Source organism: Pteropus alecto, unplaced genomic scaffold, assembly GCF_000325575.1.
Source record: "Pteropus alecto unplaced genomic scaffold, ASM32557v1 scaffold398, whole genome shotgun sequence".
Classification (NCBI taxonomy): domain Eukaryota; kingdom Metazoa; phylum Chordata; class Mammalia; order Chiroptera; family Pteropodidae; genus Pteropus; species Pteropus alecto.
The window spans coordinates 979,471-992,109 of NW_006442497.1; the positions used below are offsets into that span (position 1 = coordinate 979,471).

General features: G+C 53.7%; 1 protein-coding gene across 5 annotated transcripts in view; it reads left to right on the forward strand.

Moving 5' to 3' along the window:
* The window catches only part of SPNS3 (sphingolipid transporter 3 (putative)), a 42,342-nt gene extending 29,852 nt beyond the window's left edge, over positions 1-12,490 (forward strand). For 2 of the 5 annotated variants that reach the window (XM_025040181.1, XM_006922214.3), the window contains 4 exons: positions 4,270-4,335; positions 10,441-10,539; positions 10,682-10,853; positions 11,822-12,490. In XM_025040181.1, coding sequence (XP_024895949.1) covers positions 4,270-4,335; positions 10,441-10,539; positions 10,682-10,853; positions 11,822-11,910 — 426 coding nt within the window. In that variant the 3' untranslated portion in view covers positions 11,911-12,490. Of the gene's footprint in view, positions 1-4,269; positions 4,336-5,588; positions 5,792-5,829; positions 6,614-10,440; positions 10,540-10,681; positions 10,854-11,821 lie in introns of those variants that run through there. The other 3 variants (XR_003043297.1, XM_025040180.1, XM_025040182.1) reach the window with 3 other exon arrangements.
* Positions 12,491-12,639: the final 149 nt, after the last annotated feature.

Here is a 12,639-nt window from a genome sequence, read left to right on the forward strand (position 1 = left end):
CAGGCAGCCTCTATGCAGGTGCCCCAGCTCTGGAGGGGCTTTTCTACAACTTAGCCCTTGGGAGACTTCTTGAATAAGCCCTTTTTCTTTCGCATCTTGAGTTCAAGTAGCCAGACTTGCCATGGGCTGCCTCAGAAGGACTGAGAAAGGCTCACCTGACCTTCCTTTGAGGGCCCCACCTCCCTGCCAAGACCTGGCAGCTGTCTCCTCTTGGGTGGACAGCAGAGCCCACCCAGAAAGCCCACAATCTCTGCTGAATTCTTTAGGAGGACACCAGAGCTCTGCTTCTTCATTTCCTCACTCCCCACCTGCCTGCCTACCAGGCTGCCAGGCTGTTGCTGGCCCCTGAGAAACAGGTGGTGCTCTTGTGCCCTGAAGCCAGTCTTTGCGATTACAGGTTGGCAGGCCTGGGGGTAAAGTGTGCCAGCCAGCTTGGCAGCTTTCTGGCGGCCAGTCTGCTTGGGGCCTGTGTCCTGACCTGCTCAGTCACACAGGGTGAGGAGCTGATCTGTAAAAAGGGAGGACTGAGTCTTAGCTCTGCCCTAGTCTCCATGGGCCCATGGGGGATATTTGCTTTCTTCCTTCCTGGGGGGCTTAGAATCCATTTTTTGCAGGTCAGAGATCAGTTACTGCCCAATGGGAAGACCGAGATGGACCAAGGTGAAGACACCACCCCCACCACCCCATAGAGACTGAGCTTTCTCTGGGCAGGGGCCCCATCTTTCCTCCTACTCCCTCCCCATGCCTTCCTGTGCATGCAAGTGTACTGGAGGAGAGTTGTGAATATGTATGTGTGTGAAGGCATGAGTGTACGCATGCCCATGTGCATGAGTGTGAGGGCATAAGCATGTTTGTATATATGCATAACTGTGTGTACCTGTGTGATCGTGTGTGTACAACTTGCTGTCCGTATTATGAGACCACAAGCTTGCAGGTATACATGCTAGGCTGTTTTTCAGCAAGTTCACCCCAGTAAGTGTGTACCAGTGTTTACAGCCACCACTTGTTTGGCTGGCACTTTTGCCACACTTTTAATATTTCGGATGTCATCCATGTTACTTGTATTTGCATGTACATGTGGTGTGTGTTTTATGTGTGTTCCATGTTACAAGTGTGCATGTATGTGTGCATGTGTATGAGTGTGCATGTGTTGAAGCTTGTGTACACATGTGTGAGGTTTTGCATGTGCACGTGTCTATGTATGCTTGTGTGACTGTGTGTGTATGTGAGTGTGTGCCTGTATTACAGTGTGAGTGGGTGTGTGTATGTGTGCCTTCCTCTGTGGCCAGGGGGGACTAAGGCCAGGGACATTCATCATCACTGCCCCAGCTTAAAGGGGAAATCCTCTTGAGTCTGAAATGGAAAAGGCCAGGGGCCGAGGGGCTCCACATTTCTCAGGCTCCAGGCAGGATTCCCAGGCCCTGTCACCCAGGGGGACTAACTCAGGGTTCAGAGAAGCATGCACAGGCACTAAGGGGATAAGGGCAGAGTCAGATTTCCCTTTTGGAAGTCCCCTCCAGGGCTACAGTGGGTGTGAGGATAGTGGAGCCTGGGAAACTGGTAAGGAGGAGAGAGAAGGGGTGGCCTGGACCAGACCAGCAGCAGACAGGAGGAATGGGCAGATAGGAGGGACATTTAGGATGCAGAATGGACAGGATTCACTGACTGGAGGGCAGCGAGGGTGAACAAGTAATGTAAGAGCCCCTTACATCCCCCTCTGGCCTGAGTGATGGCCTACAACAAGCTTTCCCAGAGAAGCAGCTTCGGCAGCCTGCTGGTGGCCAGTCTGGGGCTTATGTCCTGGCTGGCTTCGCTACACTGGATGAGAGCAGTGACATGGGAGGACAGGAGGAGAGAATGAATTTGGGAACCTGGTCAGTGAGAGATGCCTGTAGCAGTTCAAGAGAGGGTGTCCAGGAGGTGCCTGGCACTGTGGCGCTGAGTCACCTGTGTAGGAGTAGCTGGAAACAGTCAGATAAATTCTTCACGGTGACTTTATCTCAAGCCACGGCTCTTTTAGTTAGTTTGTTCAGTTATTTAATTGAGGAACCAAGTCTGAATTGGTCATGGAAGCCCCTGAACTCTAAGACTCGTTTGCACACACACTGTGGGGAACATGAGTAGTGCCAAGCGAGAGTCACAGCTTTAGAAGCACAGGCTGTTGGTGCTGGAGATTCCTGGCAGAGCATTTGGGCCACCCCCATTGTTGTACAGTTGGGGAAACCAAGGCCCAGAGGATGGTGACCTCCCTCGGGTTGCCCAGCATGGAAGGATGGGGCCGGCCCTGTCCTCCTTGGGAGGTCACACCCCTTTGTTGGAGAGCCCCTCCTTGAGCAGCCCCCTCAGGAGACTCTGTAATTACTGGTTTGAGAGGTGGCCTCTCCCTAGCCAGGCCCTCTGCCGCTCAAAGCGGCCACCTCCCTTGTGGAGATGAGGATTTGTGGCTGGAGGCTGGTTTCCAGGTGTGTCCTAGGAAATCTGGCATCCTCCGGCAGGCAGCCTGTTCAGCCTGAAAGGCACCATTGTGGCTGCAGCCTCCCTCTGATCGGCTCTATTTTGGGGTCAGGATCCACCCTGCTCCAGCTGGAGGAAGGAAAAGGTGTATTTCAGTATGTCCTGTGGCTGTGGGGGAGCAGGGAGAGACAGAATGGGAGGCTGCAGCACCAGCAGAATGCATGGCTTCCAGTGGCTGCTACCCACTCTTTGGAGTGAAAGACAGCCACAAGCTGGAGGTGTGAGGAGAGGAGTGGCCTAGCAGTCCAGGTGGAGGTGGCTGGAATGTGTGGGGAAGGTGGGTGTGAGCCTGGCCTGGGCTTTCATGTGGCTTCAAGAAGCTGGGGTGACAGATCCTGTCAGGCTGGAATGTGGGTCTGTGGCCTGTCTGGGCCCCACCTGAGACCTGACCTGCCAGCAGATCTGATTCCCACCCCTGTGGGTGCCTACCTACCCTGCCCTCAAGGGTTCCACAGTTTGGGCACAGAGAACCAGGGACTGCTTAGACTGAGAACACACACAGCTGCTCTTTCTCTTCAGTGGGTTCTTCTCTTTCTCCATTGCACTGGGCCATATTTCTGCCCCAACCAGCATGGTGGGTGCATTTCAGCCTCCCTGCCTCTGCTCTCATGGATCCTCTGCCTGGCATGGCCTTGGGGCTTTTCTCAGCCCATCCTGATCCTACTTACCTTTCAAGGCTTTGGTCAGTGCCACCTCCGCCTGGAGGCCCTCCTCGTCCTGGGCTTTCCTCTGACTTCCTTCCTGCCAGCCTCACTGGGCACTGTGGCTGCTGAAATTTTTATAGAGTCTTCCCCATCACAGCCTCCTGTTCCTCATCTTTTAAAGGGACAGCCACAGTGGTGGGAGGCTTGCCAGAAAGTGGCCTGATATATTACCTTGGGCCTGAGTATCCTCGTCTGTGAAATGGGTTTAATAATATTTGCCTTATAAGGTGGCTGAGAGGTTAGATGGGTGACAAGATTGGACATGGTTGGCACGCAGCAGGTGTGCAGGCAATGGTCCTTTGGTTCTTCTGCCCTGGGTGCTTATGGGCCTTTGGGAGTCAGGGCCTCGGCTGCCCAGGGCACAGCCCCGTGACTCCAGGAATGACTAATTCCACTCCAGCCATAAGCTCTTGGAAGCTCGCAGAAATAAGACTTTTTTTTTCCTTGCTTCATTAAACTCTTCTTGAGTAAGTGGAATGAGGATTGTCCTAATCCTTTGGCATGAGGCAGGGGTTCAGGGAGCTGGGAGAGACAGGCTTGCAGTGGCCTCCAGTCACCAGCAGACATCTGGGCAGGGTGGGGGAAGGGGGCACACAATAGGCACCTTATCAGTGTGCTCAAGCCTTAGGAGAACACAGAGAAGGGGTGGGTAAGCTCTGAGTAGTCCCTGGGCTTTTCTCCTCTTCAAGTCTGTTTCCCTACCTTTAAAAGTGGACTGGGTGTCTTGGCTGCTTCCTCCCTGGGCTCCCCAGGTGACCTCAGGAGCTAGACTCTGGGGGCCATCCATCAGGGAGAGTACTGTTCTCAGGCCTGAGTGGGCCCTGTCACCACCCTCGAGTCATGGCTGCCAGCTTGCCTAGATGGGAATATCTACCCACCTTTGAGGCTGCTGCAACTGGAAACAAAGTTCTAGACCTCGTCTACCCAATGAGTTTGGTGCTTTCCTCTGTGGAGCCTCAGTCTCCCTCTCCACAGGCAGGAAGAGTCAGTGCTGGGAGGGGTAGGTGACTGAAGTCCGGGGAGCCTCACCCTGGCCTCCCTTTGTCCACAGGTGTTCCTGGCCCTTGGGGAACTGCTTCTGTCCTGCAACTGGGCAGTGGTTGCAGACATCCTGCTGGTAGGTGTGGGGGTCAGAGTGGGGGCTGGTCCTGGGGCCTCTTGAGCAGTGGGAGCTGAAGTCTGTTCAGCTCAGGGATGGACCTCTGCTGTTGAGTGGCCCAGAGGTTGGGAGGGGCTTCAGAGATCATGGGGTAGGGAATCAAGGTAACTGAACAGTTGTCTTTGACCAGGGGCCCCCTGACACTCTCAAACATCTCCTCTGACCATCACTTCCCATTTTGCAGATGAGCAGATAGAGGTTCAGAGAGGGCAGGTGCCTAGACCAAGGTCACACAACATGCAAAGGCACCGAGCCAGGACTGGGGCCCAGGCTTTTTGACTCCAGGGCTCCCTCCCTCTTCCCCTCTTTCTTGACTACACTCTTCAGCAAGCAAGCTCCTTGGCCCCCACTCTGGGCATGCTGGACTTTAGGGCTATAGCCACTGAGCCCAGGTGAGTCTAGATCGCCCCAGCTCCCATGTCAAGCCAGGGGGCCAGCTCAGGCTATAATGAGGCCTGATGCTGTCCTGACCACATAACTTCGCTAGGTCCAGAGTCCAACCTCCCTGCCTCCTTCTCGGAGACATGCAGGGAAGGGCTTTAAACACTGATAGACTGTGCCCTTGTGAATAACACAGAGTCTCAGACCTAGGGGGACCACAAGAGCCCTCCTCCTGCCTCTTGGCAGGCTGGCACAGGTCAGAGCTGGGCACAAGGGAAACAGCAGCTTGGCAGTTGGCTGAGAGCTGTCCTAAGGGTGGTGTAGCTGGGGCACAAACCTGGATTCAGGAAACAGACCTGGATTTCAGCCCTGTTTCTGTCAGTTACTAGCTATGTGACCTAGGCAATTCACTTTGTGTTTCTGAGCCTCAGTTTCCCCATGTGGCGATGGGTATGAAAATGCCTGATGAGTTATTGTGAGGAAGAAATGAAATGATACGTGGGCAGCTTTTGCCCTGTGGCTGGCACAGAGAATGCTGGCCAGGGTGCTGATAGCTAGTCAGAGGTTTCTACTTTCTCATCTTTCATCTCCCAGAGATATCCTAGAGTCCTAGAATCTGAGAATGAAAGGGCTGTGGAGAAATGCAGTCATTTAATTAGCCAACAAGGCCTGCTTGAATATTACTGTGATTGGATGCTTACTTCCTATCTAGCTGTTCTGCCCCCTTCCCATGGGCCAGGCTCAGCAGGTGCAGACAGGCCTACTCTGTCTTTGAGTCTTGAGTGGGTGTATCAGCAGCAGGACTGGCAGATCTTCTCTTCTTTCTCCAGAAAGAAAACTTGGATACCTGCCCATACTTGGCTACAGACCTTCTGAATGTCTTGGGCCTCAGTTTCCTTGTCTATAAAAAGGGCTAATCATACCAGCCTGGCAGGGTTTGCGAGAGAGACTGCAGGAAACGCTCAGTAAATGGGGAAGCAGGAAAGTGTCGACAAACATTTTCTTTAGTGGAATTGCCTACTTTTAGGCACAGGTAACTACCCCCTAACTCTAACATAGCTGTTTTCTCAGATGGTTCAGATGGGGCTGAAACCTGCCACCTGCAGCTTCCTCCGCCTGCCCCCCACTGTGCTGCTCCCTTTTCCACATGACAGCCTCACAGATATGTGAAGACCGCGCCTGTGTCCCCCACAGTGTCTGTGTTTGAAAGAATGATTAACCTGGCTGAACAGGCTCTTTGTAGAGCTGTGTGTATGTTTGGGGCAGAGGTCGGGGAGAAGGGGAGGGCTGTGGGGCTGCTCAGCCATAGTTTGACCCATCTAGCTTTGCTGGGGAGCTATCTGGAGCTGCCCAGGGGGCCGGCTGGCCATGATTCAGACCACTTGGTGCTCCCTGGTGTTCTTCCCTGGCTCAGAGGCCTCCAGCTCCCAAAGCTTAGCAAGGCCCGCTACCCCAGGAAGGCTTTATGTCACGCCCCACTTCCTTCCTACCTTCTTTAAGCCCCTTAATGAAAGATTGCTTTTGGATACTTTGGTGGTGGGAGCTGGACTAGTTCTTGCAGCCCTTGGAGCTTAGTGCTCTGGCAGAGAGGGGACACTCAAGGAGGGAGTGGCCTCTGGCCAAATGCAGATGAGGGGCAGGCAGGCTGTGAGTACCCGGTCTGTGGAATGGAGGGGCAGACTCCAGCTTGGAGCAGGGTGAGGAAAGAGTAGGGAATGAAGGAGACCTGCAGTGTAGACCACGCACACAGGAAGATGTGCTGAGGAGACAGGAGAGAGAGAATGGGAGCTGGAGTTGGCAGGAGTTGGTGTTGCTTTTCAGGAGATGAGGCAGGAGTAGCCTCCAGGGGCGGGAAGGAGGGAAAGGTGGAGAGAGGGCCAGGAGGATGTGGAGTGGCGGGTGAAGGGGCTGGGGGGAAGCAGCCTAGAATAGGATGGGGGCAGGAACTGTGTGGGGACATGGGTGTGCCAGGAAGTGCAGAAAGGTCCCACCTGCTGGCCTACTTTTGCTCCTGAGGCACAGGCAGTCTAATCAGGTACGTTCCAGGGAGTGAGGAGGCCCTCGATTGTGCTTCCCAGGCTATAATGACAAGTTAACTAATATCTGCTATTCCAGGGGTCCCCAACCTGTTAGGAACCAGGCCTCACAGCAAGAGGTGAGCGGCAGGCAAGCCCAGCTTCATCGGTATTTGTAGCCGCTCCCCAGCACTAGCATTACAACCTCAGCTCCACCTCAGATCATCAGGCATTAAATTCTCATAGGAGCATCAGTCCCTGGTGCCAAAAAGATTGGGGACCGCTGTGCTACCCTCATCATACATATGCCTGAGGAGTCGGTGTAGGCCTCTCTGGCCTCCGTGTCAGTCCCGTCTCAGGGGCACTACTCTCTTTGATCGCTTAGCCACAAGTAGGAGAAGCCAGATTTTTTCTGGAGAAGAGACCTCAGAGGCTCTCTCTCTGGTCCAGTGGTTCTCAAACTTTATTGATTCAGGTTTGGGGAGCTTGTTGCAAATTGAGCTTCTAGGCTCTCTATCCTCAGCATCTGATTTAGTGGGATTATGCTGAGGTCTAGGGATCTGCAGTTCTAATGAGCTTCCCACGTGATCCTTATGTAGATGTTTCTCACAGCATACTTGGAGACCACTGGTCTAGCGCAGCCAGCTCCCTATTCCATGAATCCCCTGCAAAATTCTGATGAGCACTGTTCATCCCATTGTTCACATACCCTCTGACAAGGAGCGTCCGGATCGCCCCTGTTTCCTGGTGGCTCTGTTGGTGAAAGGATCTGGCTCCATCACAGCCCGGAACAACTTCAGATCTAGCAAGCTCCCTCTAGCCTGGCTGGACCCCAGAAGGCTGTGTTTCCTGGAAAGTTGACATTGTGTCTCTTGGGCTTGCATCTCTTCAGGCTGAGATCTCTGCCTCCCCGAATCTATTGATGGTGTCTCCACCTGCCTTCCAACCCTCCTATCTTTCTGGGCTCCACTCGGGGTACCCCAGAGCCAGTTTCACCCCAGGAGTGGGGAGTAGAGCAGAAGGGGAGCTCACTCCCTCTCCCAGATCTGTCCTCTGGGGTTCTGGAATCCAGCTGCCAGGCTCATCTCCCTCCTCCTCAGCAGATTTCTTCCTACCCCCTGAAGAGTTATCACCCTTCTCTTCTCCTGCTGACCCTGTCTCAATTCTTCCCTGCTCTGCTTTCTGCCCCCCAGATAGCTGTCTGCTCACATTCCCAGGGGTGTCTGGGTGTGAGGACTGAGTGGGGATTGCAAGAGGCAGGCTGCCAGGAAGTCTGCACCTGGTGGTTGCCACTCTGACTTTCTGTAGGCCCGTGGTTGGCGCTGGTTATGCCCCAGGCTATAAAGGGAATAGCTCTTCTAAGAAGGGAAAGTCAAAAACAGAGGTGTTTTTGTCTCAGAATAGAGCGAGCCTGGAGTTTTGGGAACCCAAAAGCCTCTCACTTCTAAAATTACCAGCTGGACTCTCCACCTGCTGGTGGGCCCAGCTGTGGCCCCTGATTATGTGGAGACACAATGCGGACCCAGAACAGACTGGGGGAGACTTACCTTTTCTGCCACTGGCAGCAGTGGCTTGGTGTTGGCCCAGCTGGTTGGCATGCCTGGGAGGGGAAGATGGAACCATCTTTTTGGACACTCAGATCCCATCCTCTAGGAGGCCCTGCCCTTTTCCCCAGAACCACCAGTGAGTAATCACAACATTATGGGGTGAGAAGGAAGAGCTTAGGGAAGATGCAGAGCTGTGGTCAGTTCCTTCTTAGGCCTGTTGGCAGGTGGTGGTGATGGGTGGGAGGCCCAGCTTCTCTCACCACCTGGAAAGAGTAGCTCAGCACCAGTGACTCTGGGACTAGCTAGTTACCCATAGGAGTGATTCCTGCCACTCTGCCCTGCCCACCCACAAGGCCCCTCTCACAAATCCCCTGTGGCTCCTGCTCACAAAGGGACACCTTTGCTCACACTCTCCCCTGCCCTTAATGCCCTTCCCCAATCTCCCTGCCAGTTACCTGTTTGCAGGGCTAAGGATGAACTTGCCCTTTTTATCCTTCTCTCTATTTTCCAAATGTTCTAGAACAAACATATAAACATTCCTGGAAAGATTCCTCCTTGTTCACAGCAGCAGAGTGGTCAAAAGGCCAGGCCATGGAGGGAGAAGGCCTGAAATCAAAGCCCACAGCCCTGCAGTTTCCTGGCTGGGCAATCCTGGGCAAGTTACCCTTCCTGTGGAAGATTTCCTCACCTATAACATGTGGATAATAATTGTATCTTTCTCATGATTTGGTTTAATAGATATACAAAATATATATACATATAATATATAAAAACATGCAGGAAGCATTTAATACATTTAATAATTATTATCATTATTATTCTCAGATTGTGGACATTTAGGTCTTGGGGATAAGGCTCTGTGGTGGGAAGCTCTCCTGTGGGTGCCCTGTAGGGACCGTGTGACCTGTGGCTTCTGCTTGAACCCCTTCCTCCACCCCACCCCCTCCTGCTGCAGCCCTGGGTTCTGGCAGGGTTTCTCCTGGGACCAGTCTCCCAGATGGTTCTACTTGATTTATTTAGTTGGCATACTTTCAGCTAGTCCCTTCTGTACCTGGTACCTTGCTGTACCCCAGGGAGCCCAAGAGAAATAAGACAGGAGCTTTGCTGCCAAGATAATGTAAGGGTAAGAAGCAAAGAGGGAACTGTCCCAATTGTGGGGGACATGTGTCCACTTAGGGGTACACATAGGGGCTGTGGGAGCTCAGGGTAGACCCTTGAACTCTGGGAAGGCTTCACAGAGGAGATGACCTAAAGGTCAATCTTGAAGGCCAAATAAGGATGCTCCAGCTGGACCAGAGAGGGGAAGGCTTGCCAGGCAGAAAGCATAGCATGCTCAAATGCCTGGAAGCATTCTGCCTCCTAGAATCATGGGGCATTATTTCTGTCTGATGTCCACATAAAGCTCCAGATACCAGATGAAGAATAATAATGAGCACAACCCTCCATGTAGGTATAGTTTTTATCTCCATTTTGGGATGAGGAGACTGAGGCACAGAAAGGCGAAGCACCTGGCCTGGTCACACAGCTATTGAGTGGGGATCTGGGTTTGGAACACCGACTATCTGACTCCAGAATTCATATTTCTAACCTCTCCACTCTCTTCCGTGGAGTCCTGTGGGCCTCCCAACCAAGCCTGCCTTGGTGTCTGTCCAGTGGGGCTTGAATTTCCTGAGAGAAGGGGTGAGCTGTCTGTACCATCCCACCCAGTGCCCACACATGTAGACACCTGGCTTGGTACCCACTCTTTACCCTACCAGCCTGCACTACTGACTCCTGGGTCCCTGAGCTGGGGTACCCCAGCCCCATCTCTGTTGTCACAGCCATGCCTGGTTCCCACTTGGTTCAAGAGCAAACCTTCAAGAGGGGTATCCCTCGTCAGGGGACTTGGCAGCCCCATCCTGGGGGACTGGGGAGACTTCCTGAGACTTGGAGGGGTCTGACATTCTGGTGGTGGGGCTTCAGGCATTGGGGTCATTGACTCCCTCTTATCTTACTCTCTTGGCCAACCTATCACAGCCCCAGGCAAGTCTTTGGGAAATGGGGAGCAGGGGCTGGCTATGAGGGGCATCTACTCTTTGCCCTCACTTGGGGAGTTCCCCTGGTGCTCCTGTGTCTTGCAGTCAGTGGTGGTGCCCAGATGCCGAGGGACAGCAGAGGCGCTTCAGATCACAGTGGGCCACATCCTGGGAGACGCTGGCAGCCCCTATCTCACTGGACTTGTAAGGCTGGGTGGGCGGCTGAGCTGCAGGCATGCCCTAGTGTGTGGGGGGTGGGAAAGGTCTGGGGGGTGGGGACCTACACGTGGTGAGACCTAGAGGCTGGTCTGGTGGACCTGGCAGACCAAGCCTCCCTCCTCTGTAGATCTCCAGCGCCCTGCGAGCCAGGCGCCCCGACTCCTACCTGCAACGTTTCCTCAGTCTTCAGCAGAGCTTTCTGTGCTGCACCTTCGTCATCGCCCTGGGGGGCGGCTGCTTCCTACTGGCTGCACTGCACCTGGAAGGAGACCAGGACCAGGCCAGGCAGCCTGACACAGGTACCCCTACCTCTCTTACCCATGCCGGAGTCAGAGCTAAACTCTGTAGGAGCAAGGAACACTGGCCACCCCCTGAGCCCCTGGCCAGTTTACTTGTTCAATTATTTATTCATTCATTCAAAAATAGTTATTATGCCCTTGTTATGTGCCAGGCAGGCAAGGTTGCAGATGTTGGGGAGTGAATGCCAAGTCCAAGCCCTCATGGAGCCAGTGCTCTAGAAGGCACAGATAGACAAAAAACAAAACAAAAAACAAAACAAAACAACAGAAAAAGGAAAAGATAGAGTATATTTGAGATGATAAGTGCTGCAGAGAGACATAAAGCAGGAAAGTGGGTGGAGAGGAGCAGGTAGGTAGGGGCAATTTTTGAAAGGATGGTGAGGGAGGTCCTTACTGCACAGGTGACGCTGAAACAGAGATTTGGAAGAGGTGAGGGAGTGAGCTATGCAGCTCTCTGGGGAAGGTGCTTCCTGCAGAGGGAACAGGTAGTGCAAAGGCCCTGAGGTGGGAATGTACCTGATGTGTTTGAGGACCGGCAAGGAGGCTAGTGTGGCTGGAGCAGGGGCAAGAGGATAGAGATGAAGGTGGCAGTAATGGGGCCAGAGTATGGGGAGTTCGGGGAGCCCTTGTAGGGACCGTGTGGCTTTAACTCTGAGTGAGATGGGAGCACTGTGAAAAGTCCCAAGGCATCTGTTTCATATTGCAAAAGCACCACTCTGGATGCTGTGTCGAGAACAGACTGTAGGAGCTTGGCGTTGAAGCAGAGAGACCATAGGAAGCTCTGCAGCTATCAAGGGAGAGCAGTGGGGCTGGGACCATGGTGATGGCATTGAAGGTAGGGAGAAGGGGTTGGATCTGGAATTTATTTTAAAAATGGAAGCTAGAAGATTTCTTGACAGACTGCCCAGGCCTGGTCCCAGAGCACCTTTGTCTTCTTTGGGGCTGACTGAGCCTCTTTCCTCCCACAGGGATACCAGACAGCAAGGAAGTAGACAGCAAGGACATGGAGAGACTAAGCCTGCTTTCCGGAACCCGGGCCTCCACAGAGGACCCCTGAGGCCCCTGCCCTGCAGTGGGGAGATCCCACTCACCCTGCCTGCACCCCTCCCATTGGCTTCCACAGTGTCAGTGCCTCTGCTCACCTTTGGCTGTTGCTCAGGGACTCTGGCTTGCTGCACCTGCCACTTCTTCGCTCCCAGCTAGAGATCTGGCAGTACCTGCATTTGGACTGGGAATTGAGCTGTCAGCACCCTCTGTGGGAGGCCTGGGCCTGTGCCTGCACCTAGCACGAGGCTACTCCAGCCTGGAGTTCTCAGCCTGGCTGCCGGTGGGCCCCAATTAAAGTATGGCCAATACAAGCCCACGGATTTCTGGCCTTTGGACTATTATGTTATTTATAGCCTTGAGGTGCCTGTGCTGGGAGTAGAAGCAGGAGAGGAAGAGGTGGGCAGTCCTGGCCAAGGATGCGGGGCTGCCCCTGAAGTGGGGAAACTGAGGTAGCTGCTCAGATGGGTCTCTAGGCATCATCCTAACCCTGGACATCCCACTGTAACTCAGCTTCCCCACTCTGCAGGCTCAGGGGGGCACAGGATAGCCTCTGTGTGAATTTATCCTCTGAACAAAAGGTGGGAGCTGAATCCGTAGTCTTGGAGATATTCTGCTAGGGTGCTGGTGTGGGGGTGTGGCTTCAAGTTCCAAGGAACTACATGGAGGAGTGCTCAACCCTCCACAGACCCAGCTGCTGACGAACGATGCTGGGGTACTCACGTGGTTGTGCATGGGCATT